Here is a 27,384-nt window from a genome sequence, read left to right on the forward strand (position 1 = left end):
TGTGGAAAACCCAAAAGAATCCATGGAAAAGCAACTACAAAGAATACAAGAATTTAGTCAAATAACATTAAAAGTTAATACACCTGTAAAAGTAATATTCCAGTTAGGATGTAGTAGGTCAAGGCAGGTCAGTGCATTACAGTAACTTGAATGAACCAGATAAACTTCTAAAATCATGTTTTTAAAGCTATCACAAAACTGGGCAAGCAACAAGATATGAAAGAACTAAATTGCAAGTGACAGAAGAACCTTTCCAAAGTGAGCTGGTGATTGCCAGCTGTGTCTCCCTGCCTATGCCCCCAGCACTTGTTGATTCAGGGTGTGAGCTAAGAACTGGCCTTAGCGTAGGGAGAAAGCCATTACTGAGGAAAAAGAGAAAGTAGTAAAGCTTTTAGCAGTTGTTCAAGGTGGAATTAACAGATTGGAAATCAAACACATGACCAGTTTTTTTTCCAAGGAGCATTTCGATTAGAACTAAGGCCACACAGGAGTCTGGGGGATTAGGCTCAAAACTTAGGAAAGGTAGAGTGAAATCTCTCCATCTCACACTGCTTAGGAAATAAGGAGATGCTGGGTAACAGAGCCAGCCATAAGCATATGGCTTTTTCCCCTGAGGACTTTCATCTTAATACTACTTGGATGGGAGACTGAAGTGAGCTGGGGATCTCTAACAGGAAAAAGTCTTTTGGGCTGAGGAGACAAACACCTACCTACTAGACACCTGAGGTCATTCCTGTTCCTCAGTTGTGGCACTCTGGGGATTCTGATTAGATCTAGATTAGTTCCTTATCTAGCATTAGGTCTAGATTAGTTCCTAATCAGAATTCCTGGAGTGCCACAGCAGAGGAACAGGAATGACCCAGACAGATTGAGTCTTGCCAAACTGTATGCCCCAACTTAACATTATCAGGCAGGAATGAGTTGATCAGTCTTACGACCTCTTTGCCTAATAGAATTAAGGGAAAAACTGCCCTGATGAAGTATAATGTCTGGAGCCGCTGTGGTTCTTTTATACAGAAAGACCAGAATACAATTTTTAGAAAAAAATACTAGATACGCAAAGAAGCAAGAATGTATGGTTGATAATAAGGCAAAGTGCAGACAATAGGAGTAGATTTACAGATAATAGAGATATTATACTCAGTAGACAAGGACTTTAAGATAACTACAATTAATATATTCACAAAAATAAGGGAAAAGATGAAGAAAGTAGATGAAAAAAGTACCTTTTCACCAGAGAACTAAAAACTACTTTAAAAATCAGATAAGCATTCTAGAACTTAAAAATACAGTAATGAAAACTCATTGAATGGGTTTAATAACAGATTGAACAGAGCACAGCCCAGAATTGGTGAACTAGAAAAATATACAGACAGAACCGCAGAGAAAATAAGGGAGTGTGGGGATTGATAAGAGCATAAGAAACGTGATGGAAAAACTCCAAAGATCTAACATACATATAATTAGGGTCTGGGAGATAGAGAAGTAACAGAATCGGGCAGAAGTGATATTTGAAGAAATGGGCTAGAATGTTCCAAAATGGATGAAAGGTAGCCTACAGATTCTAGAAGCTCAGCAGACCCCAAGCAGAATAGGTACAACGAAAAGCACATCTAGGAAAATTAAAAGCTTAAGAGCCAGGAGGAAAAATATTATTTCTGTATCAGTTACCTATTGTTACAAACAAACAAATGGCTGTTTACTATTACAGAACTTAACAGCCACTTATTTATTTGTAATTCTGCCGTCTGGGCTGGGCTCAGCCAGGCACTTCTTCTGCTGATCTCACGTGAAGTCACTTATGTTGCTGGGGCTACACACCCAAGAGCTCTTGACTCTCATGTTTGGTGCCTCTGGTGAAGCCTGGAAGAGTGGGAGCTGTCCAGGCTCTATCTCTACATGGTCTCTTAAGTACCATGTGATCCCTCCAAGTCCATCTGGTCTCTCCAGCTCCACATGGTCTCTCTGGCACAGTAATAAGCACATGATGGGTCAGGGCTTCAGAAGGGTAAAAAACAGAATCTGCCTGGCTTCTCAAAGCCTAGAAACTCATAGAGCATCATTTCAACTGTATTCTTGTTGGTCAGAGCCAGTCATCACAAAGCCGGCTGAGATTCAAGGAAACAGATAGAACTTCACTTCTTGATAAGACATGGGTGAAGAGGAGGGCAGATAGAATTTTAGGGCATCTCTCATTTGCCTGAGTCTTCCTACTGGCTCACATTGCTTAAATTCCTCCTACATGCAAAATGACACCCACCCCAAGAACCCCACAGTCCCATCCAATTATGGCATCAGGCTCAGAGTCTACTTGTATACAGTAGTTCCCCCTCAACTGTGGTTTCGCTTTCCACAGTTTTCAGTTACCCACAGTCAACTGAGGTTCAAAAATAGATGAGTACAGTATAATAAGACATTTTGAGGTAGAGAAAGATGCAGACCACATCCACACAACTTCTATTACAGTATATTATTTTAATTGTTCTGTTTTATTATTATTAATCTCTTACTGTGTCTAATTTATAAATTAAACTTTATCATGGGTATGTATATAGGAAAAAATAATAGTTTGTATAAGGTTTGAATAGTTTGTATAAGGTTTGGTACTATCCACAGTTTCAGGCATACACCGGGGGTCTTGGAACATATTCCCCTCAGATAAGAGAGGATTCCTGTGTATGGAAGAGACTCCTCAGATACAGCTTCTCTTCACCTGTAAACCTATGAATTAAAAAAAAGTTATTGGTCTTATCCACCCCCCGCACATACAACCTACATTGTTATGGCAAGGATACGATGTCACATGAATTGACTAAGTTTACAAGAGAGGAAATTGAAGGCATGTAGCAATCCCATGGCAGCTGTGAAATCCATCTGCCTATATGACACCAATTCCCCCAATTCCAGGGGTAGGGAACATTTGATTAATCTATTTTGGTTCTCTGAAGTTGGCTCCCTTTTCTTTTTCTCAGTTGTTGACTTTTTTCTTTGAGCTGTCTTTCCTTTTCCATGAGAAATGTCCTCTTTTTGTAGCTTTCTCAGCCTGCTTCTAGGCTCTGTCCCAACTGGCACAGTTATCCACACTGGCACAACTTCTTTAAAAAGCTTTGTGGACTTTCAAATTATAAACCACTCACTCCACCAGAGAGAAGCCACACCCACAAATTTCTTCAAGAAGTCCGCTATGTACTTTGAATGTCAATCAGGGAATGATACCCTTTAGAGTCTTATATGTCTTTTGTCTAACTGAGAGCGTCAGCTAGACACTGGCTTAAATCTTTCTGAAGTACAGGTGGTTGTCCACTTATGATGGTTCAACTTAGAATTCTTTTACTTTAGGATGGTATGAAAGCTATATGCATTCAGTAGCAACCATACTTCAAGTACCCATACAACCATTCTATTTTTTACATTCAGTACAGTATTCAGTAAATCATGAAATATTCAGCACTTCATTATAAAATAGGCTTTGTGTTAGATTACTTTGTTCAACTATAACATAATGCAAGTGTTCTGAGCACATTTAAGCAATGACAGGTTAAGCTATGATGTATGGTAGGTTAGGTGTACTATTCAACTTAATATTTTCAGCTTACGATGGGTTTATCAAGACATAACCCCATTGTAAGTCAGGGAGCATCTGTAGTAGTAACAAGGTTGTATTGCATGTGCTTTATTTTATCTTGATCCTCAGACCATAATCTTACAGTTAACACCCTGGATTTTTTTTTTTTTTTTTAACTTCAGAACCTTTTGCTGAAGAAGCTGGTAACGAGAAAGTTTTATTTTGTAACCCTGCAAGTCCCAGGTTGAAAGTATTTTCCTCTAAATTCTGCTTGAAACTGAGCAGTTCCTTGTTTAGTTCTTCTCTCTTTTAATACCTTTCTACAGGTGTTTTTTGAAAAATTGCTTATCACTTTCAGCATTTTTCCTGGAAACCTTAGCCAGATCTATAACTTCACTAGGTACTTTTTCTATCTTCCAAGATACAGTCTCACTTGTTTTGTCAGTAGATTACATGGCTTCTGTCCAGCCTGAAATACCAATTTCCTCAGTGGTTTTCCAGCCTCCATTAGTAGTCTCTTTGCTGCTCTTCCACCAAATGTCTATAACCCAGTCCCCAAACTAGTGCTCCATGTCTTAAGTTTCTATCATGGCAATGCCCTGTTTAAATACCAAATACTATTTCAGTTATCTTTTTCTGCCTAACAAATCACCCCAAAATTTGCTACCTTAAAACAAAACTATTCTTTGCTTAAGATTGTACTGTCTGAACTGGACTCAGCTGGGCATTTCTTCTGGTCTCACCTGGAGTCATTTATGCAACTGCAGACATGTGGGGACTCCACCAAAGATGGCTTTACTCAAATGTCTGGGGCCTCAACTGGGGTGGCTGCATTAGCTCTGGCACAGCTGCAGTTCCCTCTCCAGCAGGGTCCTGGGCCATTTCACATGATGACTGAGGGCTCCAAGAGGGTGAAAGCAGAAGCATCTGGGCCAGGCCTCTTAGAGCCTGTGCATAAAACTGAAACAGCACTACTTCATCCATGCTGCCTTTCCAAGCAAGTCCTGGGGCCTGCTCAAAGTTACAGGCAGGGAAAATATCCTCTACCTGATGGTAGTGACAAAGAATATGTGTCCCATCGTTAATTCACCAGTTTGCCTTCACAGTTGCAACAATGAGACTGTTAGCTTTTAAACAGAAATGATAGAAACTAGAAGCCATTGTAACAACATGTTTAAAGTGCTAGAATAAGAAAACTGCAGGCTTAGAATTCTAAACCAGCCAAAATGTTCTTAAAAGATTAAGACAAAACAAATATGTGTTCAAACAAACAAAAACAGAGAGAATTTGGCACCAGTAGGCCTGCACTGAAAAAGTAAAGGAAGTTTATCAGGAAAATAATCCAAGATAGAAGTATGGACTTGGAAGAAAGAATGAAGAACACTGGGAAACATATGTAAATGAATAGTAACTGTACAAAATAATAATGGTACACCCTGAGGAGTTTCAATTTTATGTACTGTATATCTAAAATTCATGGTAGCAATAACTTAAATGATGAGAGGGAAGCAAATAGAGTTTAAAAGTCCTAAGGCTTAATTGGTATCAGCCAAGTAGTAAAAGTAATAATTTGCATTGGCCTTAATAAGTAAAAAAGCATGTTTTAAACTCTAGGCTAACAACTAAAAATTATTTTTAAATGTAACTTAGTAGAAAGAAAATGGAATCATGTAGAACTTTTGATTAATCCAAAGGAAGTCAAGGAAGATAAAGGTACATAAAAGTCGAGCACAAATAGTACAATGGCAAATATAGACCCAAGTACATCAGTAGTTACATGGAGGAAGACTGTGTAACTTAAGAATTAAATGTAGGCTAGATTAAAGAAAAAAAAAAACAGCTATGTAACTATACCCTTGTCAGAAAAAGTAAACTTTATGATAAGAAGCATTACTGGAGTTAAAGTGGAATATTTTATAACACTAAAGGGATCTGTGGCAGGCTGAATAGTGCCGCCCCACAAAGATATCCACGTTCTAATCCCTGGAACCTGTGAAAACTATATACATACACAGTATGGAAAGAAGAGGACTTTGCAGATAAAATTGAGGATCTGGAGATGGAGCGATTATCCTGGATTATCCAGTTGGGTCCTAAAGCCAATCACATGTATTCTTATAAAGAAGGAGACAGAGACTTAATCCTGAAGAGGAGAAGGCTGTATGACAATAGAGGCAGAGTTATGCAGCCACAAGCCAAGGAATGCCAGCAGCCACGAGAAACCAGAAGAGGGAAGTAACAGATTCTTTAGATCCTCTGAAGGGAGCACAGCCCTGCTGACACATTGACTTTGACCCAGTGATATTGATTTTGGACCTCCTGCCTTAAGAGCTGTGAAGGAATACATTTTTATTGTTTTAAACCACCAAGTATGTGTTAATTTGTCACAGTAGCTATAGGAAAGTAATATAGATTTAATTCACAAGGTAGGTATGTTCTATAAACTGTATGCACCTAAGAACATAATCTAAAATATATAAGGTAAACATTGACATAACTGGCAGAAGAAATAGACATATTCCCAATCAAAGTAGATTTGAATAAAATTATAATAACTGATAGCAGTTATTATTATAGCAGACCAAAAACACCACAATTACAAACTGGACCTAGCTGCCATATGTAAGCACTGAATCCAGCAGTGACAAAATTCTTTTTTTTTTTTTTTTTTTTTTTTGGAGACAGAGTCTCACTCTATTGCCCAGGCTGGAGTGCAGTGGTGCTATCTTGGCTCACTGCAACCTCCGCCTCCCAGGTTCAAGTGATTCTCCTGCCTCAGCCTCCCAAGTAGCTGGGACTACAGGCGTGTGCCACCACACCCAGGAATTTTTGTATGTTTTAATAGAGACGGGGTTTCACCATATTGGCCAGGCTGGTCTTGAACTCCTGACCTCATGATCCACCCGCCTTGGCCTCCCAAAGTGCTGGGATTACAGCTGTGAGCCACCATGCCCGGCCCAAAATTCATTCTTTTACATGCACAAGGAAGGAACATTTATCATATGTGAACACTTAACATATGACTGAGCCATAAAACAGGCCTCAACAAATTTCCAAAGATTTAAATTTCTTAGTATGGAAATGGATATTGACCAATACAGATTAAGCCAGAATCATACAAAATAAAAATAGCTTACACAATAAAAATAGCATACAAAATAAAAATATCATACAAAAATAAATAGCTTTCATATATACAATAAAAAAAAACAGAAGTTGTAAGAGAATTTTAAAAGAAAATACCTTAGGCAATTTTTTAATCTCCAAAATTTAAAACTCTTCTGAAAAATTCAAAACTAGGCTTGAACAAATGGAAAGACTTAACCATGTTCTTGCATGTGAAGTCTCAGCATCATATAATGTCAGTTCTCTTAAGTTAGTTTGTCATTTTAATGCAATAACAATAAAAATGCCATGTTATTTTCTGGTGCCAGGCAAGCTATTAATAATTGTTTAAGTTTATCTCAAAGAAGAAACAATCAAGAATAATTAGAGAAACTGAAAAAAAGAACAGTGGGAGAAGAGGAGGATTTAACCTAGAAGACATTAAACATACATGAAGCCTTTAATTAATGTAGTTTGATATTGCTGCATGAATGCACAAACCAATGGGAAAGAATAAAAGACTAATTGCATATGGCAGTTTCGAATACTGTAAAGGCAGCATCTCATCAGTGAAAGGAAATGTATGTTTTAATGCTAAATAGGGGAAAAGATAAAATTATATCCATTCCACTGGGCGTAGTGGCTCCTGCCTGTAATCCCAGCACTTTGGGAGGCTGAGGCGGGTGGATCACCTGAGGTCAGGAGTTCAAGACCAGCCTGGCCAACATGGTGAAACTCCATCTGTACTAAAAATACAAAAAAAAATTAGCTGGGCGTGGTGGTGCACCCCTGTAATCCCGGGTACTCGGGAGGGTGGGGCAGAAGAATCGCTTGAACCTGGGAGGCAGAGGTTGCAGTGAGCTGAGATCATGCCGCTGCACTCCAGCTTGGGCGATAGAGTGAGATTCCATCTCAAAAAAAAAAAAAAAAAATTACATCCATTCCTTCTACTACACACCAAGATAAATTTTAAATGGATCAGAGATTAAAATAAATGTAACAAAATGACTTCATACAAGTACAAATAAAATTCATGGGAATTTCCCTGTAGCTTGGATGTAGGGAAAATTTCCTAATCGACTCAAAATTCATACACACTAAGGAAAAAGATGAATAACTAATTTTTTTAAAAAAAACTTGCATTTCAAACAGGCGCAATGAACAAAATGAAAAGCTGGGAACGGTATTTTCAAATTATATTACAGATAAAGGGATTTTAAACCTAATTTCTAAGGAGCTTTTACAGGGAAGGAAGAAGGTCAACAATCTTAGAAAAATGGACTAGATGCAGCAGAAAAGAAAATGAAAGCAGAAAATTATGGAAAATTGTCAACTGGAATTATAAAGAGGAAAAAAATGGAAATGCAAGCTTTTTTTTTAAAGAGAGAATGATCTGCTACAATACAGGAGGCTGATCTGGGCAGAGAAACCAACAGCCTTTAAAAGTCATGCAGGGCTAGAGAAATAAGATTGGATACTAGAAAGGCTAAGGTCCTGCTGAGAAGGGAAAGACAGAGATGTGAGCCTAGTACCCTTCACAATACATTGGCAAATTCTGAAGCTACAAAGCACAAGAGACCAGAAAGCCAAGTAGAAAGCTATGAAAAACCATTTTTAGGAAGCTAGTATTAGAGTTCAAGACCCAGCAGTGAGGACAAGAGGCTTTTGGTGACTGTCTGGGGATTTCATTTGGAAAGTCTGGAGATTTGTGCCTTTTAAGAAGGGACAAAACTAAGGGTAAGTGAACTTTGGTTCTAGGAATGGCAAGACCAGCAAGAAGATCACCATTGCCAACTGTAGCCTTTACACAATGGCATAGCAGCCCAAATTCAGTCAGCTATTGAATTAAGTTTATTGTCTACTTGCCAAGCTAAAGAATGTATGAATGCTGTCTTTAGAAAATAACGTCATATGGAGGTTCTACAACTTCTTAGACACAATGTCAAGCTTTTAGTAAAATTATACTAGACATTCAAGAGATGGGATTGAAAACCAAGAGAAAGGGCAGACAATAGAAATATACTCACAGATGATTCAGGCAGTGGAGTTAAGACCAGGACTTGAAATAACAATGATAATTGTTCAAGAAAATAGAAGACAGGGAGAAAATAAATAAAAGGGAAATTTCCCCCCAGATAATTGGAACTTGTGGGGGATAAAAAGAATCAAATGGATATTCTAGAGCTGAGAATTGCAATAACTGAAATTAAGAACTCAATCGATGGGTATAAAATCAAATTAGACAATGGCGAGCCCAAAAATAAACCTTCATGTATATAGTCAAATAATCTTCCACACGGGTGCCAAGACCATTCAATGGGGAAAAGATGGTCTCTTCAACAAGTGGTGTTAGGAAAACTGTATATTCATATGCAAAAGAATGAAGTTGGACCCTTACCTTATATCATATGCAAAAGTTAACTCAAAATGGTCCAAAGACCTGAGTGTAAGACCTAAAACTGTACAACTCTTGGAAGAAAACAGAGGAAAAAAGCATTAAGACAATGTATGTATTTCTTGGATATGACACCAAAAGCACAGGCAACAAATGTAAAAATAGACAAAGTGGACTATATTAAAGTTTAAAACTTCTGGGCATCAGAGGACACAATTAACAGAGTGAAAAGACAGCCTACAGACTAGGAGAAAATATTTGCAAGTCATACATCTAATAAAGGGTTAATATTCCAAATTATATAAACAACTTGTACAAATTAAAAACAAAATAACCCAATTAAAAATATACAAAGGACTTGAATAGTCATTTCTCCAAAGATGATATGCAAATATGCTCAATACCACAAATCATCAGGAAAATGCAAATCAAACCACAACAAGATATCATGTCACACCAATTAGGATGGCCACTATTAAAAACATAAAATTAATAAGCATTGGCAAGGATGTAGAAATTAGAACGCCTATGCGCTGTTGGTGGGAATATAAAATGATGCAGCTGGCTTTGCAGACACTGCTGTCCCCCAACACCCCCTGTCACTAGGCCATGGTCATCCCGACTGTGCCCTTCAACATCACCATCAACAGCAAGCCCTTAGGACACATCTCCTTTCAGCTATTTGCAGACAAATTTCCAAAGACAGGAGAAAACTTTCACACTCTGAACAATAAAGACAAAGGATTTGGTTCCTGCTTTCACAGAATTATTCTGGAGTTTATATGCCAGGGTGATGACTTCACACCCCATAATGGCATTGGTGGCAAGTCCATCTACAGGGATAAATTTGATGATAAGAACTTTATTGTGAAGCATACAGGTTTTGGCATCTTGTCCATGGCAAATGCTGCACCCAAAACAAATGAGTCCCAGTTTTTCATCTGCACTGCCATGGCCAAATGGTGGGATGGCAAGCATGTGATCTTTGGCAGGGTGAAAGAGGGCATGAATATTGTGGAAGCCATGGAATGCTTTGGGTCCAGGAGTGGCAAGACAAGCAAGATCGCCATTGCCAACTGCAGACAACTCTGATAAATCTGACTTGTGTTTTATCTTAACCACCAGACCTTTCCTTTTGTAGCTCAGGAGAGCACCATTCCACCCCATTCGCTCACAATATCCTATAATATTTGTGCTCTCACTGCAGTTCTTTGAGTTCTATATTTTCATTATGTCCCTCCACATATAGCTGGATTGCAGAGTTAAGTTTATGATTATGAAATAAAAACTAACAAAAAAAATGATGCAGCCACTATGGAAAACAGTATCACAGTTTCTCAAATAATTAAACATTGAATTACTATATGATTCAGCAGTTCCACTCCTGGATATATATCCAAAAGAATTGAAAGCAGAATTCCAAAGAAATATTTGCACATCCATGTTCATAGCTATACCATTCACAGTAGCCAAGAGGTGGAAGCCATCTGTGTGCCCATCCACAGATGAATGGATAAACAAAATATGGGATATACATACTATGAATACAGCCTTAAAAAGGAAGGAAATTCCAACACATGCTACAACATGGAGGAATCTTGAGGAATTAACGGTAAGTGAAATAAGCCAGTCACAAAAAAGCAAATACTGAATGATTCCACTTATGTGAGGTATCTAGAGTAGTCATATTCATAGAGACAGAAAATAGAATGATTGTTGCCAGCAACTGGGAGGAAGGGGGTGTGAAAAGTTGTTTAATGGATATTGAGTTTGTTTTCCCAGACGAAGAAGTTCTGAAGGTTGGTTACATGATGTGAATATACTAAACACTACTGAACTGTGTACTTAGAATGGTTAAGATAAATTTTATGCGTTTTCACTACAATAACAAGCAGAACAGTAGAACAGATGATTAGTCACAGCAGAAAAGATGAAAGATAGGTCAAAACAGGTTATTAGAAAATATCCAAACTGAAGATGAAGAAGAAAATCATTTTTAGTAGAAAATACCCAAACTGATATATAAAGACATAAAGGAATTTGTGGAGGCAGAGGGGAGATAAGGGAATAAAGGACATGTGGGACACATCCAAAAAGAAAAAAAAATCCAACATACAGAATCCCAGGAGAAGAGGAGAGAGAACAAGGCAGGAGCAAGGTTTGAAGAGGTAATGGCTCAGAATTTATTCCCTAAGAATTATGAAAGACATTATTTCACAGACTCAAGAAAGTGTGTGATCCACAGATATAAATACAAAGAAGCCTTACTAGAATATCATAGCAAATTGCCAAAAACAAAAGACAGAGAATAGAATCTTAAAAGATAGAGAAACGAACTCACTTTCAAATGTCCAAGACTGACAGCTGACTTCTCAGCAGGAGCAATGGAACCAGAAGACAACAAAGTGACATTTCAATTGCTGGAAGAAAACAGCACCAACCTAGACCTCTGTACCCTGCAAATATCCTTTAAAAATGAAGCAAATAAAGTAACCATTATGTATGTTATTGGCAAGATGATAGACCAATAGAACAGTGGAACAGAAGAGAGAGGCCAAGAATAAACCTTTACATAGATGGTCAAATGATTTTCTCAAAGGGCATGACAGCATTTGAATGAAGTAAAATCTCTGTAATAAGTATGTCTGGAATGCATGGATATGCATATAGAAGAAAAAACCCATACCTCACATCATCCAGAAAAATCAACTTGAGATAAATTATAGACATAAAAGTAAAGCTAAAGCAATAAAGCTACCAGAGCAAAACATAAGATGTTCTCTTTAAGTTCTTGGTGTAGGCAGAGACTTCTTAGAAAACATGAACTATACAAGAAAAAATAATTGGTAAGTTGGACTTCATTAAAATTTCTCAGCTGGACATGGTGGCTGACACCTCCAATCCCATCACCTTGGGAGGCCAAAACAGAAGGATTACTTGAAGCCAGGAGTTCAAGACCAACCAGGGCAACATAGCAAGACCCCATCTCTACAAAAAATTTAAAAATTAGCCAGCAACGCCTGTAGTCCTAGCTACACAGGAGGCTGAGTTGGGAGGATTGCTTGAGCCCAGGACTTTGAGGATGTAATGAGCTATGATTGTGCCACTGCACTCCAGCTTAAAAAAAATAAAATTTATCTTCAACAGACACTTAAGAAAATAGACACAGACTTAAAGAAAATATTCACAATACGTATATATGATGGACTTGAGTTCAAAATATATAAAGAACTACAATTTAGTAATTTTTAAAAAGACAACGCAATTTTTTAAAGGTGAGTTTTGTGAATAGACGTTTCACAAAACACAATATATGTGTAGTAATTACATTTTAAAAGTACCCAATGTATTAGTCATCTAGAAATGAAAAACAAAACCCCAGTGAAATACCAGTTCATACCCTGTAGAAGGGCTAGACAGTGAAAAAGACTGATAGTGACAAACGTTGGAGAGGATGTGGAGCAACTGGAACCCTCATATGTTGCTAGTGGGAGTAGAAAATAGTATGATTATTTTGGAAAACAGTTTGTCAGTTTATTAAAGAGTTACATATATATACATGACCCAGTAATTTTGCTGCTAGAAATTTATCAAAGAGACATGAAAACATATGACCACAAAATACTTGGAAAAAAAATATTTACAGCAGCTTTATTCATAATAGCCAATAAAACTGGTAACAGTGAGGTGCCCATCAATAGAAGAATAGGTAAACAGTGGTCTATTGAGACAGTGGATACTGTTCAGCAAAAAAGAACCAACATCCACAACATTGACGAATCTCAATATTATTCTCACAAAAGAAGTTGGTAACAAAAAAATGCATAGTTAAGATTCTAACTATATGAAATTCTAGAATAGGGGAAAATAACATATAGGGATAGAAATCAGATCAGTGATTACTTCGTGGGGGAAGGTATTGACTGGAATACCACAAGAAAGAACTTTCTGGAGTGTTGGATATTTCTGTGTCTTTGTTACTTAATTGTCAAAAGTGAATGGTACACTTAGGATCTGAGCATTTGTTTATGTAAGTTATACCTCACTTTTTAAAAATGAAAGTTAAATAAAGATTTTAGACCACTAAAAGCTGGAAGATGCTTTTACCAACAGATTGTACTAAAAAATCAGTAAAGGGTTTTTTCAGGCAGAAGGAGAACTATCCCACATGGAGGCTCGGAAATATAGGAAAGAACAAAAAGCCACAGAAAGGGTAAATGTTCGAGGAGACAGAGAAATGAGGATGGCTTTACAAAATATGGACGGTAACATCTTCCAAAGTAAAAATGTATGACAACAATAATAAAACAATAAAAGGCAGATGGGAACTGAAGTAAAAATGAAATATAATTGATAATAAAACAATAAAAGGCAGAAAGGAACTGTACTGATCACGTTAGATAGTCCTAGGACCAGTTAGACATTTCACATTCATGCCGCTGCAGCAGCATCAGAGGTATACCTCCAGAGTGAGCCCTCACATAGCTCGCACCTTAGTCCAGGGGCCATTCTCTGCCCACCCGCATTTTCTGCCAAGTGTCAGTTCAGAGAGAAGGGAACAAATCAATTTATTAATTGTGGGAACTACCCTAGTTTAGATACCCTAAGTTCCAATAAAGAATCAATATCTTTTGTAATAGCCCCATGAGCATAGAGTCCTGGAGAGGGACATGGCTTGGCTATAAGAACCGTGACACTCAGAAGCTCAAAGCTGTGGCTTTTCATCAGGTATTTGTAGTTTATTTACAATCATCTCAGTCCAGATAGGTTTACCAACCAGTGTTATTTTTTACCATATGTTACCTGTAACAGATATTAGATATTTAGGGAAATAAAGCTAGAAGTTTCATCCAACATTGTTTTCCATTTTAGACTCACAGACTGACTTCCACGACCTTGAGTTAAAACTTTAGGGTAGATAAGAATTACCTGGAGGCCTTGTTAAAACACAAATTTTGGTGCCCTATGACTTACTTCCTAGCTCAGTAGCTTTAGGGTGAGGCTTGAGAATTTACATATCGAATAAGTTCCCAGGTGATACGGGGTGATACTGCTGACCTGAGGACCCGACGTTAAAACCAATGCCGTATTCAATGGCAGTGATAACAAAGTAAAAGTGCCCCTTTCCTGTTTACTGTTTGCAAAAGGGTCCCCATGTTCTTTTAGCTTCAACCTTTAAAATACTAGTCATTATTTATTATTTCTTCAAAAGCCCATCTCTAATTGTCTCCTTAGGGAGTTTTTGAGTTCACATTGACATTAATTGTCACTAACTGTCAGCAGATGGCATTGACCAGACTCTATTTTAGGATTAAATCCACCTGATCCACCTGCACTATCAGAACCTTCAGGACGTGACTCAGGCTGCAGCTCAGAGGGCTCCACCGGTGGCCCTAGACTTGCATCAAGCTGCTGCCATTGCCACTGCACCAGCTTGTATGCCAGGTTACCACATAGTCCTATGTAACCATGTGGGCTGCTGTAGAGTAATTCCCCTACTTTTGTCCCCCACTTCCTCAGGTAGAGGCTCGTAGACATTACATTGGATGAGCAGGCAGCTCAGCTTGGTCAGAGCCAGCCGGCTGCTCCACCCACTTTGTCCTATCACAGACCCAGTCGCAGACATAAATTCTCAAGTTCATGTGCCTGTCTCCTTCCCACCCCCAGCCAGTCATCAATGCCTAGTTTGGCCTAATGCATCAGCTGCACCAAGGCAAAATCATTTTTGCCAACCAGCCCAGCTGCAGTTTGGTTTCTGGTAAAGTCCAATTTATGGACAGCGGAGAGGAGTGGACAGCTTCTCTCAGCATAAGTTTGTCTCCAGCTTTCATCCCTTCCCACGGGGGAAGATTTCGAAGCCAAAAGGTTAACATGAGATCAACTTCCCATGAGTATTCACGGATAAAGTGCTAGGTTTTAGCATTATCAAGAAAGTAATGAAATTAAAGTAATAATATGTATTTTCAGTGTGTAATAGGTTGAAGATGCAAGTTGCAATCTCTAGGCTAACCACTTAAGAGCAAAACATGTATAATTAAAGGAAAAGGAGTAATAAACATTTGATCAATTTTTAAAAAGAGACAAAGGAGGACAAAAGCAATGTGTGAAATGGAAGGCAAATAGTAAAATGACAGATAAACCTAATATATCAGTAAGCAGAATAAATATAAAAGGACTAAGTACTTCAGGTACTGGAGTACTGACATTATCAACTGGGTTTTCAAATATGAACCAAATATGAACCAAATTATGTGCTTTTTAATATAAAATATACAACAGTTAAAATTAAATTTTAAAAAGATACATCAGCCAGGCACAGTGGATCATGCCTGTAATCCCAGCATTTTGGGAGGCTAAGACAGGAGGATTGCTTGAGACCAGGAGTTTGAGAATAGCCTGAACAACATAGAGAGGCCATCTCTACTAAAAAAAGCAAACAAACCAACCTAGCCAAGCATAGTAGCATACCTACTCTGGAGGCTGAGGCAGGAGAATCCTGAGCCTAGGAGTTTGAGGCTGCAGTGAGCTATGATTGTACCATTTCCTTCCAGCCTGGGTGACAAAGTGAGACCCTGTTTCAGAAAAGAAAAAAGATATATCATGCAAATACAAGTAAAAAGGAAGTTGGTGTAGTTATACTAATATCAGATAATATGGAATTTAAGGTAAGAAGCATTACTACAGTTAAAGACAGACATTTCATAATGATAAAATGATTACTCCACTAGGGATATAGAAAGTTGTAAATTTATATGTAACTAATAGCATAGTTTTAAGTTCTATAACAAATATTAAACATAAATCTGCAGTCTTAGTGGAATTTTACATACCTCTCAATAGGTGATAGAATTAAGCAGACAAAAAAATCAGTAAAAATATAAATCATCTTACTAAAAAACAAACTTGACCTAACTGATATTTCTGTAATGTTGATATCAACTATGACAAACTACTCATTTTTAAAAAGCCACATGGAACATTTACCATCTTGATCATAACCTGAGTCATAAATTAAGCCTCAGTTAAATTTTAACACATTTAAATCATTTACAGTATGTGTTCTAACCATAGTGGAATTAAGCTAAAAAAAAAAAAAAAAAGATCAGAAACAAAAGAAGAGATAGTAAATCTCCAGTCTGGGTGCAGTGGCTCAAGCTTGTAATCCCAGCACTTTGGGAGGCCAAGACCTGCAGATCACCTGAGGTCAGGAGATCGAGACCAGCCTGGCCAACATGATGAAACCCCATCTCTACTAAAAATACAAAAATTAACCATGCGCAGTGGTGCGTGCCTGTAATCCCAGCTACTTGGGAGGCTGAGGCAGGAGAATTGCTTGAACCTGGGAAGCAGAGGTTGCAGTGAGCTGTGATCACTCCACTGCACTCCAGCCTGAGCGACAGGGCGAGACTCCATCTAAAAAAAAAAGAAAAAAGAAAATCTTCACCTGTTTTGGTAACATTAAGCACTACACCTCTAAATAATCCATGGGTCAATGAAAAAAGCACAAAGAGAATTAGAAAATATTTTGAAATGTATGATACAGTGTAAAAGATATGGTATATCAGCACATGTGGGATGCAGTTAAAGCAATACTTGAGGGAAGTTTGTATCCTAAATGGATATATTAGTTTAAAACAGAAAGGGGAGAGGAGATGAAAGTCAGTGATCTATGCTTCTATTTCAAAAAGCTAGAAAAAGAACAAATCAAAACCACACTACATTGAGATATTTTTCACCCATCACACTGGCAAAAATTCAGAAGTTTTATAAGACTAAAACCTCTTAGACTGTGGGGAAACACACTGCCATACATTGCTAATGAAAATGTGAAATGGGCCAGGCACAGTGGCTCACGCCTGTAATCTTACCACTTTGGGAGGCCAAGGCAGGTGGATCACTTGAGGTCAGGAGTTCTAAACCAGCCTGGCTATCATGGTGAAACCCCATCTTCATTAAAAATAAAAAAAATAAAAATAATTAGCTAGGCTTGGTGGCAGGCACCTGTAATCCCAGCTACTTGAGAGGCTGAGGCAGGAGAATCACTTGAACTGGGAGGCGGAGGTTTCAGTAAGCCAAGACTGCACCACTGCACTTCAGCCTGGGCAACAGAATGAGACTCTGTCTCAAAAAAAAAAAAAAAAGAAAAGAAAGAAATGGATGACCTTTACAGGGAAGAAACTGACTGTATGTAGCAAAATTATACATTCATTTACCCTTTTAGCCAGCAATTCTACTTTTAGTAACTATTCCCAAAAATGCATTGGCAAAAACATTAAAACAAAAATACTTTTGAATGAGGCTGTTTATTGTAACCTGATTTGTAGCAAATTGGAAACAACCCAAATGCCCAGCAGTAGCGGAGTGATTAAATGAAAAGTTCCCCGTGGATGTACATTATGTGTGAACATCCACACAGTGGAGGCTTCCACACAGGGGAGGCTTCTGCAACTGTCAAAAAGAACAAGGACCATTTCAATGGAATAAAATCTCCAGGATATCAAGTGGAGGAGAAAAAGTGGAAAAAAATAATATCTTAGGATACTATTTATCTTTTTTTAAAAATGGCAAGGGAAGAGTGGATATATGTAGAGAAAAAGATATTTTAAAATGGAAGACTAAATCTTAAAAGTATTTTTAAATGGTTTTCCATAGAGGAAAGAAAATAGGGTGGAGAGGACAAGGAATGAAGCTAGGTTCCTTGAATCTACATTATTTTTTCAATTTGACTTTGAAACCAAGTAAATATTTTGCACAATTACACAAAATTTTTAATAAAGCAGTTTCTACTTAAAATTAAATGAGCCTATGTATTCAGTTGGTAGTATAACCATACCAAGGGGAATTATCAAGAGGAATTATTCCAAATGACTTTAAAACACAATTACAGTTGACCCTTGAACAGCATGGAAGTTAGGGGTGCCAACTCCCTACACAGTTTAAAATCCACATATAACTTTTGACTCCTCAAAAACTTAACTACTAATAGCCCACTATTGACTGGCAGCCTTATGATAACATAAACAGTTGGTTAATACATATTTTATATATGTATTTTATATTGTATTCTTATAATCTATAGAAAAGAAAATGTTAAGAAAATCATAAGGAAGAGAAAATATATTTACTGTTCATTAAGTGGAAGTGGATCATCTTGAAGGTCTTCATTCTCAGCATCTTCATGTTAAGTAGGCTGAGGAGTAGGAACGGAAGAAGAGGGGTTGGTCTTGCTGTTTCAGGGGTATTAGAGGCACAAGAAATGAAGGAGATGGAAGGGGAGGCAGGAGAGGCAAGCACGCTTGGTCTAACTTTTATTGAAAAAAATCCGTGTGTAAGTGAACCTGCACTGTTCAAACCTGTGTTGTTCAAGGGTCAACTGTATTTGACTATACATCCCTAATGAGATTTACCCTAAGAACCAAAGAAAACCTTGTACAGATTGATTATCCTTTATCCAAGATGCTTGGGACCAGAAGTGCTTTGAATTTCAGATGGGTTTCTTTTTTTTTTTTTTTTTTTTTTTTTTAAGAGAGATGATTTAGGGTATCTGGTGGAAGAAATTTCTAAGCAGCAAAGCATTCAAGAGGTGACTTGGGTGCTGTTAAAGGCATTCAGTTTTATAAGGAAAGCAGTCGCCCAGGCTAAAGGTGCAGTGGCGTGATCACCACTCACTACAGCCTCAACCTCCCAGGTTAAAGCAATCCTTCCACCTCAGCCTCCCAAGCAGCTGGGACTACAGGCATGTGCCACCATGCCCAGCTAATTTTTAAATTTTTTAAATAGAGACAAGGTCTTCCCTGTGTTGCCCAGGCTCCTGGACTCAAGCAGTCCACCCACCTCCACCTCCAAAAGTGCTGGGATTACAGATGTGAGCCACCACACCTGGCCTCAATTTCAGATATTTTTGGATTTTTGAATATTTGCATTATTCTGCTTGAGCATTCCAAATCTGAAAGTCCAAAATGTTCCAATGAGCATTTCAGTTATCACGTTGGTGCTCAAAAAGTTTGGGATTTTGGAGCATATCAAATTTGGGATTTTCAGATTAGGTATACTCAACCTGTACTATTTTCAATAATGTTGTTAATGATATTGATAGTGTTCTTCTGAGGTTCTAAGTGTATGTATTGTGAAATGAATGAGTTCTTTTTTGGTGTTGAGAACTGGAATTTTTGGTAGAGATGAAAGGAGATACAGATGTGAGAATGATGATGTTAACACCTGTGGTCCTGAATTGGGAATATTGGTACAAATTCTGATGTGTTTTATCAGTTTTAAAATACAAAGTTCCTAGCTTTATTTGCTGAAAAAACTAGAGGTAATGACAGATCCAGTACTAATAAGCACCTTTAGTCTCTAGATTGTGGACTTTAGCTTCCATTTTAGTGGAAAGTGGTACCTAAAGGTCACAATCTAGGTGAACCAGTTTTCCTTGGAGAAATAGCTTCTACCAAGTATTTGAACCAGTATTCTTTGGAGAAAAAGCTTCTACCAAGTCTGGGAAAGCAAGGAAGCTCGCAATGACAACAAAGGTTGTATCAAAAGAATTTGGAATGAACTTGAATAAGCTCCCATTGGCCAAACATAAGACAGTTTGAGCAACAGGAGGATAATAACTGCAATGAATGAAATGCATCACCTACAATTAAACTACTGAATTTGCAATGATAATTGTGCCTTGGAGAATGCATGGTGTATTCGATCGTTTTCTTGCTGCTGATAAAGACATACCCGAAACTGGGAGCAAAAAGAGGTTTAATTGGACTTTCCATACATCTTCTGAAATCTAGGTGGAGGTTCCCAAACTTCAATTCTTGACTTCTGTGCACCCACAGGCTCAACACCACATGGAAGCTGCCAAGGCTTGGGGCTTCCACCCTCAGAAGCCACAGCCCAAGCTGTATGTTGGCCCCTTTCAGCCATGGCTGGAGCAGCTGGGACGGAAGGCACCAAGTCTCTAGGCTGCACACAGCACGGGGACCCTGGGCCCAACCCACAAACCACTTTTTCCTCCTGGGCCTCTGGGCCTGTGATGGGAGGGGCTGCCGTGAAGTTCCCTGATGTGGCCTGGAGACATCTTCCCCATGGTCTCAGGGATTAACATTAGACTCCTTGCTACTTATGCAGATTTCTGCAGCTGGCTTGAATTTCTCCCCAGAAAATGGGTTTTTCTTTTCTATCGCATAGTCAGGCTGCAAATTTTCTAAACTTTTATGTTCTGCTTCCGCTATAAAACTGAATGCCTTTAACAGCACCCAAGTCACCTCTTGAATGCTTTGCTGCTTAGGAATTTCTTCCACCAGATACCCTAAATCATCTCTCTCAAGTTCAAAGTTCCACAAATCTCTAGGACAGGGGCAAAATGCCACCAGTCTCTTTGCTAAAACATAACAAGAGTCACCTTTGCTCCAGTTCCCAACAAGTTCCTCATCTGCATCTGAGACCACCTCAGCCTGAATTTTATTGTCCATATTGCTATCAGCATTTTCGGCAAAGCTACTCCACAAGTCTCTAGGAAGTTCCAGACTTTCCCACATTTTCCTGTCTTCTTCTGAGCCCTTCAAACTGTTCTAATCTCTGCCTGTTACTCAGTTCCAAAGTCACTTCCACATTTTCAGGTATCTTTTCAGCAGTGCCCCACTCTGCTAGTACCAATTTACTGTATTAGCTTGTTTTCATGCTACTGATGAAGACATACCGGAAACCGGGAACAAAAAGGTTTAATTGGTCTTACAGTTCCACATGGCTGGGGAGGCCTCAGAATCATGGCAGGAGACAAAAGACACTTCTTACATGGTGGTGGCAAGAGAAAAATGAGGAAGAAGCAAAAGCAGAAACCCCTGATAAACCCATCAGATCTCATGAGACTTATTCACTATCACGAGAATAGCATGGGAAAGACCGGCCCCCATGATTCAATTACTTCCTCCTGGGTCCTTCCCACAACACGTGGGAATTCTGGGAAATACAATTCGAGATGTGGGTGGGGACACAGCCAAACCATATCACATGGGAATAGTTTTTTTTCAATGTAGATATAATTAAAAGTAAAAAGCGCATGTCCTTCCTTTTCTAAATTAATTTTTTTTGGGGGATAAGCAATTGATGAGGGAAAGTCTCTCTAGGAATATTACGATTAATAAACTGAAAGTGATAACATTAGAATATTACAGTTTTATAGCCCTCAATGAATATCAGCAGTGATCATCACTTGCTGCTAACATCTCAGAGACACCCAGACAGTATGTGTGTATCATTAGAAGTACACACCTATAAAGTAGTTTTGTCCCACTCTTCCCCCAAAAGTTAAATCTAAACCAGTCACTTCTCTAATTACAATTTATGAGAAATAACAGGGAACAAAGGAGCATGTTAAATGATACCATGAGGATGCAATAGCAGAGTCTAATGCTGGAAACCAACAGGACAGATAACCCTATTTCTTCTACAAAAATAAATTTGTAAAGAAAAAAACTAATGAAGATGGACTCCAGAGATCACAACAGATTTAAGGAGAAAGCAGCCAATTACAATGTATGGCGCTCATTTAGATTGTGATTCAAACTGTAAAAGCAAAATGAAACTTCTGTAAGACACTTGGGGGACATAGGAACAACCAACTGAATACTTGATGATATTAAAGAATCATTTTCACTTCTTTAGCCATAATGTACATAAGCTTATGTTCTAAACATGAGTTTTTATCTTTTAGAGGCACACACTAAAGAATTTACCCATGAAATTGTATGAAATCTGGAATTTGCTTCACATTAACATGGATGAGGGTATAGATGAAACAACATGGCCATGAGTTGATAAGTGTTGAAGCTGAATGATGAGCACATGAGGGTTCATTATATTGTTTTATTTATTTATTTATGTAATTTAAAGTGACAGGGTCTCCATCTGTCACCCAGGCGAGAGTGCAGTGACACAGTCTTAGCTCGCTGCAGCCTCAAACTCCTGTGCTCAAGTGATTCTCCTGCCCCATCCCCCAACCCCCCAAGTAGTTAGGACAACAGGCACAGACCATGCCAAGCTAATTTTTAAATTTTTTTCATAAAAATGTAGTCTCGCTATGTTGCCCAGACTAGTCTCAAACTCCTGGCCTCAAACAATCCTCCCACCTTGGCTTCCCAAATTACTGAGATAACAAGGTGTGAGCCACTGCACCCAGCCAGGAGTGCAACTTTTAAAAGAGTAGTTCCAGGCCGGGCGTGGTGGCTTATGCCTGTATTCCCAGCGCTTTGGGAGGCTGAAGCAGGTGGATCACCAAGTCAGGAGTTCGAGACTAGCCTGGTCAACATGGTGAAACCCTGTCTCTACTAAGAATACAAAAAATTAGCAAGGTGGGATGGCTCACGCCTGTAATCCCAGCTACTCTGGAGGCTGAGGCAGGAGAATAGCTTGAACCCGGGAGGCAGACGTTGCAGTGAGCCAAGATTATGCCACTGCACTCCAGCCTGGGTGACAGAGTGAGACTCCATCTCAAAAAAAAAAAATAGTTCCTTTATTTTTGTATATACTTGAAATTTTTCATTATAAAACATTTAAATGATGTGATTACAAAGATGAGAAAACAAGTAGCATCAGAAATGAGTAGGTAAATTTAAAAAGCAAATTAGCACATCTTAAACTAAAATAAATTGTGTAAGTCAGATATTCAGTTGATGGGTTACATGAATTAGACATAATTAAATAGTGAATTGCAAGCTTTGTAAAAAATTTACCTGAAATATTATAGAGACAAGGAGACAAATGAATCAACAGACTTAGGAAGTACCATGTATTCCAAGCTGGAAAAATAAAAAGAAATCCATACCTACATACATTATAGTAGAACTACAAAATAGCAAAGGTAAAGGTATCTTAAAGCATCCATTTCAGTCAGGGTACTGTCAGGAAAACAGAAATAACACTAGGTATTTCAGAAAAGCAAATTTGATTTAGGGAATTGATGATGTTGTAGAGGGCTGAAAGAGAAAAAGGAAACAAGGAAGTAAACTAAAGATAACTGTAGGGAACAGCTCCCACCTCTAGGTGTGGAAAAGGGCAGCAAGTGATTAGGGTTTTCAGAATTTAGAAGTTTACAGGAGAAACTCTGAGGAGCTGGAGCTCTTGCTTCCACAGAGAGGGACAGCCTTGCGGCAGAAGGGTGCAGTGAGCCTGGGTCTGGGAGTGCTTAAAGAACCTGGAGACTAGAGTGCTGTTGCTGGAATAACACTGACAGGAGCAGCATGCAAATAGGAAGAAAGAAGTCCCTTCTCCCTCTTGCCTTCCAGTCTTCTAGTGCACATGTTTGCTGAACCTAACAAGAAGCCTGTTAACAAAGGAGAAATGTGGTTTGCAGAGTGCCAGCAGTTATCGCAAAGCAGATTTGGACCTGAAAGACAATAGCTCAATAAGTATCACAGTAGCCATGTATTCATTCACTCATTCATTTATTCATTCATTCAACAAATGGTTAGTAGAAGCTTACTATATGCCATTTACTTTTTAAATGGTTGGGATAAATCGGTGAAAAACAACTCAAAAGATCTCTGCCCTCATGGAGACAGAAAGAAAGGACGGATCACCTAAAAGGAATGATGGCTAAAATGACAACCTATTTAATAGCCACTATTAAGGCCAGATGACAATTGTGAAAGGATACCAGACCCCCTAGAATTGTGTGACCTACAATGAAGGAAGAATAAAGATATTTAAAGATAAGCAAAGAGCTAGAAAAATTTACTACCAAGAGTGCCGTTCTAAAGAAAAATTTTTATATGATGGCTGCAGAAGAATTATCTGAGACCCAAGAAGATTTGCTAAGCAAATAAAATGACAAAACAAAATGCTAAGCAAATAAGATACAAACCCAAACATTGTGGAAAATAATAATTTGTGAGATTTTAAAAGAAATGACTGAAATACTGTACAAAGTAGAACGTATATTTAAGAGTGGGATGATCAGATCTTAGGTTTTCAAAAGCCCTTTTATTATGCAGGAGAAGAGAGTTATAATACATTGTTTAGACTTTGTTAAATTTTTACAGTAAAATTTAAGGGTATCATTAAAAGAATACACAAATCTAAAACCTGTGAGGATAAAATAATGAAGTAAGAAGAGGATGAGCCAAAAAAAAAAATCAATACAAGAAGATGCAAAAAAAAAAAAAGCATTCAAGAATCTGGACAAATATAAAATGATCTATAATATAGCAGTGACAATAATGTGAAATCAGAAAACTTTTAAAGGAACTGCATATTTTTATGACTACATCTAAAACAAAAAAGTTGGAAAAGAAATACCAGGTACAAACTAATAAAAAGGAGGTAGGCATAGTTATATTAATTACCTGAAAAACATATATTTCAAAACAATAATTATTAGGAGTAGAGAGAATGACTACATAATGATAAAACATTTAATTCACCAGAAAGATATACCAGTTCTAAACTTATACATATTCAGTAAAATACCCTCAAAATATGTAAAGCAAACAAAAGAAAGATAGATCTACAGTTAGAAATTGCAAATCTGTTAACATAAACACTCTTCTCCATTATGCATAAGTCAGTCAGTTTGTACCTGTGTTTATGTTCATGAGGGATATTGGTCTGTGGTTTTTTTATTATGTTTTTTGTGAAGTTTTGGTATCAGGATAATAATGACCTTGTTTAATGAGTTGGGTGTGTTTCCTTCACTTTAGTTTTCTGAAAAAGTCTGTAGAGAATTCCTTAATATTTGATAGAATTTGCCAGTGAAGCCATCTGGTCCTAGAGTTCTCTTTGTGGGAGGTTTTTAATTATAGCTCTAATATCTTTAATAGATCTAGGGCTATTCAAATTATCTCTTTCTTCTCTGGTGATCTTTGGTAATTGTGTCTTTCAAGGGATTTGTTTATTTCATCTAAATTGTTTATTGGCAGAAAGTTCTTCATATTATTTTCTCATCATCCTTTTACTATCTGTAGGATCTGTAGTAATGGACCCTCTCTTAATCCTGATATTGGTACTTTGTATCTTATCTCTTTTTTTCTGATCAGACTCGCTAGAAGTTTATGAATTTTATTGATTTTTTTTTTGTTGTTGGGGAATGGGGGGACAGAGTCTCACTCTGTCGCCCAGGCTGGAGTGCAGTGGTGTGATCTCAGCTCAGTGCAGCCTCTGCCTCCTGGGTTCAAGTGATTCTCGTGCCTCAGCCTTCTGAGTAGCTGGGGTTACAGGCTTGCACCACCATGCCTGGCTAATTTTTTGTATTTTTAGTAGAGATGAGGTTTCACCATATTGCCCAGGTCAGTCTCAAACTCCTGAGCTCCAGTGATCCACCCACCTCGGCCTCCCAAAGTGCTGGGATTACAGCCACCATGCTTGGCCAGTTTTATTGATCTTAAATAATCAGTTTGAGGATCCACTGAATTTTCACCATCTTTTTGTTTTCTCTTTCATTTATGTCTGCTCTTATCTTTGTAATTTCCTTGTCTTCCGCTTGCTTAGGATTTAATTTGCTTTTCATTTTTTAGGTTTTTAATAGTTTTTTTTTTAGGCTTTTAATGTAAGCTTGTATTATTGACTTGATCCCTGTCTTCTTTTCTAATGTAGATGTTCAATGCTAAAAGTTTCCTGTAAATTTATGACAAATTTAATTTGTCATATTTTCATTTTCATTCAATTGAAAGTACTTTATAATTTTCCTTCTAATTTTTTTGACCCGTGAGTTATTTAGGAGTATGATATTTAGTTTCCAACTATTTGGGTGTTTTCTAGATATCTTTCTTTAATTGATAGCTGGTTTAATTCCATTGTAGTAAGTGAACATACTTTGTATGATTTGAATTCTTTTCAGCTTATTCAAGCTTGTTTTATGGGCCAGAATGTGGCCTACCTTGGTTAATGCTTCATGTGCAATAGAAAGGAATATTGTCTTCTGCTTTTGTTAGGTAGAGCATTTTAGAAATATCAGTTTGGTTAAGTTCCTGATAGTATTGTTTATATTTTCTTTACTGATTTTTTTGGTCTTCTATAAGTTATTGAGAGGCTAATTCAACTATATTAATAATTATGAATTTGCTTATATCTTATTTTAGTCCTGTAAGTTTTCGATTTGTGTATTTCTAAGTTCTGTTACTAGATGTAGAAATCAATGAAATAGAAAACAAAGATATAATAGAGAAGATGAACAATCCAAAAGTTGTTTCTTTGAAACAAGTAGTAAAATAAACTTTTGGCAAAATTAAGATAAAAAGAAAGTACAAATTCTCAATATCAAGAAAAAGGGCAAAACAAAACTATGGTTATATCAAATTAAGGGATAAGAAAAGCATATAATTGCAACTTTATGCCAATAAATTTGAAAACAGGTAGACAATTTCTTAGAAAAATGTAATGTATTAAACTGATTCAAGAACCAAAAGAAAACCTGAAGGATCTCATAATTCTCAAATAAATTAAGTAGTAAGTTTTTAAAAAATCTTCTCACAAAGATTACAACAAGGTCTGTTGATTTTGCAAGTGTGAATTCTACAAACTTTTGAGAAATACCTCATCCTAATATAAACAGACTTCCAGACATTAGAATAAGGAATGACATACCAGTTAATTCCTTGAGACGGGTATAAACTTTAAAACAAAACCAGACATTGTGAGAAAGAAAAATTATATATATATTTATATATGTTGTCATATATAATTTTTAAGTTAGCACTAATCTCACTCATGAACTTAGGTATCAAAATCATAAGCAAAATGTTAACAGACTGAATCCAGCAGCACATTTCTTTAAAAAGAGATATACCTTGACCAAATTGGGTTTATCCCAGAAATACTGAAAATGGTCTAACTCTAGGAAAACGTAAAATTTGAGTCACCAAATTAAAGGAAAAAAACTATGAAATCATTTCAGTAGATTGCATTTGATACAATTCATACCCATTTATAATGTAAAACTTAGTAACTTCCTTAATGTGGTGAAAATAATCAACAAAACATCTACTTCAAAGATGATTCTTAATGAGGAAATATGAAAAATAATTACTTGAAATCAAGAAAAAGAATGCAGACTATCACCGCTTCTTTTCAACCTTGTACTGAAACTCCTAGCAAGTATAGTAAATCAATAAAAAGAAATTAGGCTGGGCGCAGTGGCTCACGCCTGTAATCCCAGCATTTTGGGAGGACGAAGTGGGCAGATCACTTGAAATCAGGATTTCGAGACCAGCCTGGTCAACACGGTGAAACCTCCTCCCTACTAAAAATGCAAAAATTAGCCAGGCGTGGTGGCGCAGCCCTGTAATCCCAGCTATTCAGGAGGCTGAGGCAGAAGAATCACTTGAACCCA

The 27,384-nt window shown here is 37.5% G+C and overlaps 2 protein-coding genes across 3 annotated transcripts in view; both read left to right on the forward strand.

Moving 5' to 3' along the window:
* TTC17 (tetratricopeptide repeat domain 17) overlaps nucleotides 1-27,384 on the forward strand; it is a 140,849-nt gene that overhangs the window by 102,588 nt on the left and 10,877 nt on the right. The window lies entirely within an intron of this gene.
* On the forward strand, nucleotides 6,252-26,132 carry LOC129525276 (peptidyl-prolyl cis-trans isomerase A-like). Its single transcript, XM_055354709.2, has one exon. It carries the CDS (start codon nucleotides 9,675-9,677, stop codon nucleotides 10,155-10,157), a length of 483 nt encoding a protein of 160 aa, XP_055210684.1. The 5' UTR covers nucleotides 6,252-9,674; the 3' UTR covers nucleotides 10,158-26,132.

Source organism: Gorilla gorilla, chromosome 9, assembly GCF_029281585.2.
Source record: "Gorilla gorilla gorilla isolate KB3781 chromosome 9, NHGRI_mGorGor1-v2.1_pri, whole genome shotgun sequence".
NCBI classification, from domain to species: Eukaryota; Metazoa; Chordata; class Mammalia; order Primates; family Hominidae; genus Gorilla; species Gorilla gorilla.

Excerpts from the sequence above, each read along its gene's own strand:
- LOC129525276 (XM_055354709.2), top strand. The coding sequence starts at position 9,675 with ATGGTCATCCCGACTGTGCCCTTCAACATCACCATCAACAGCAAGCCC.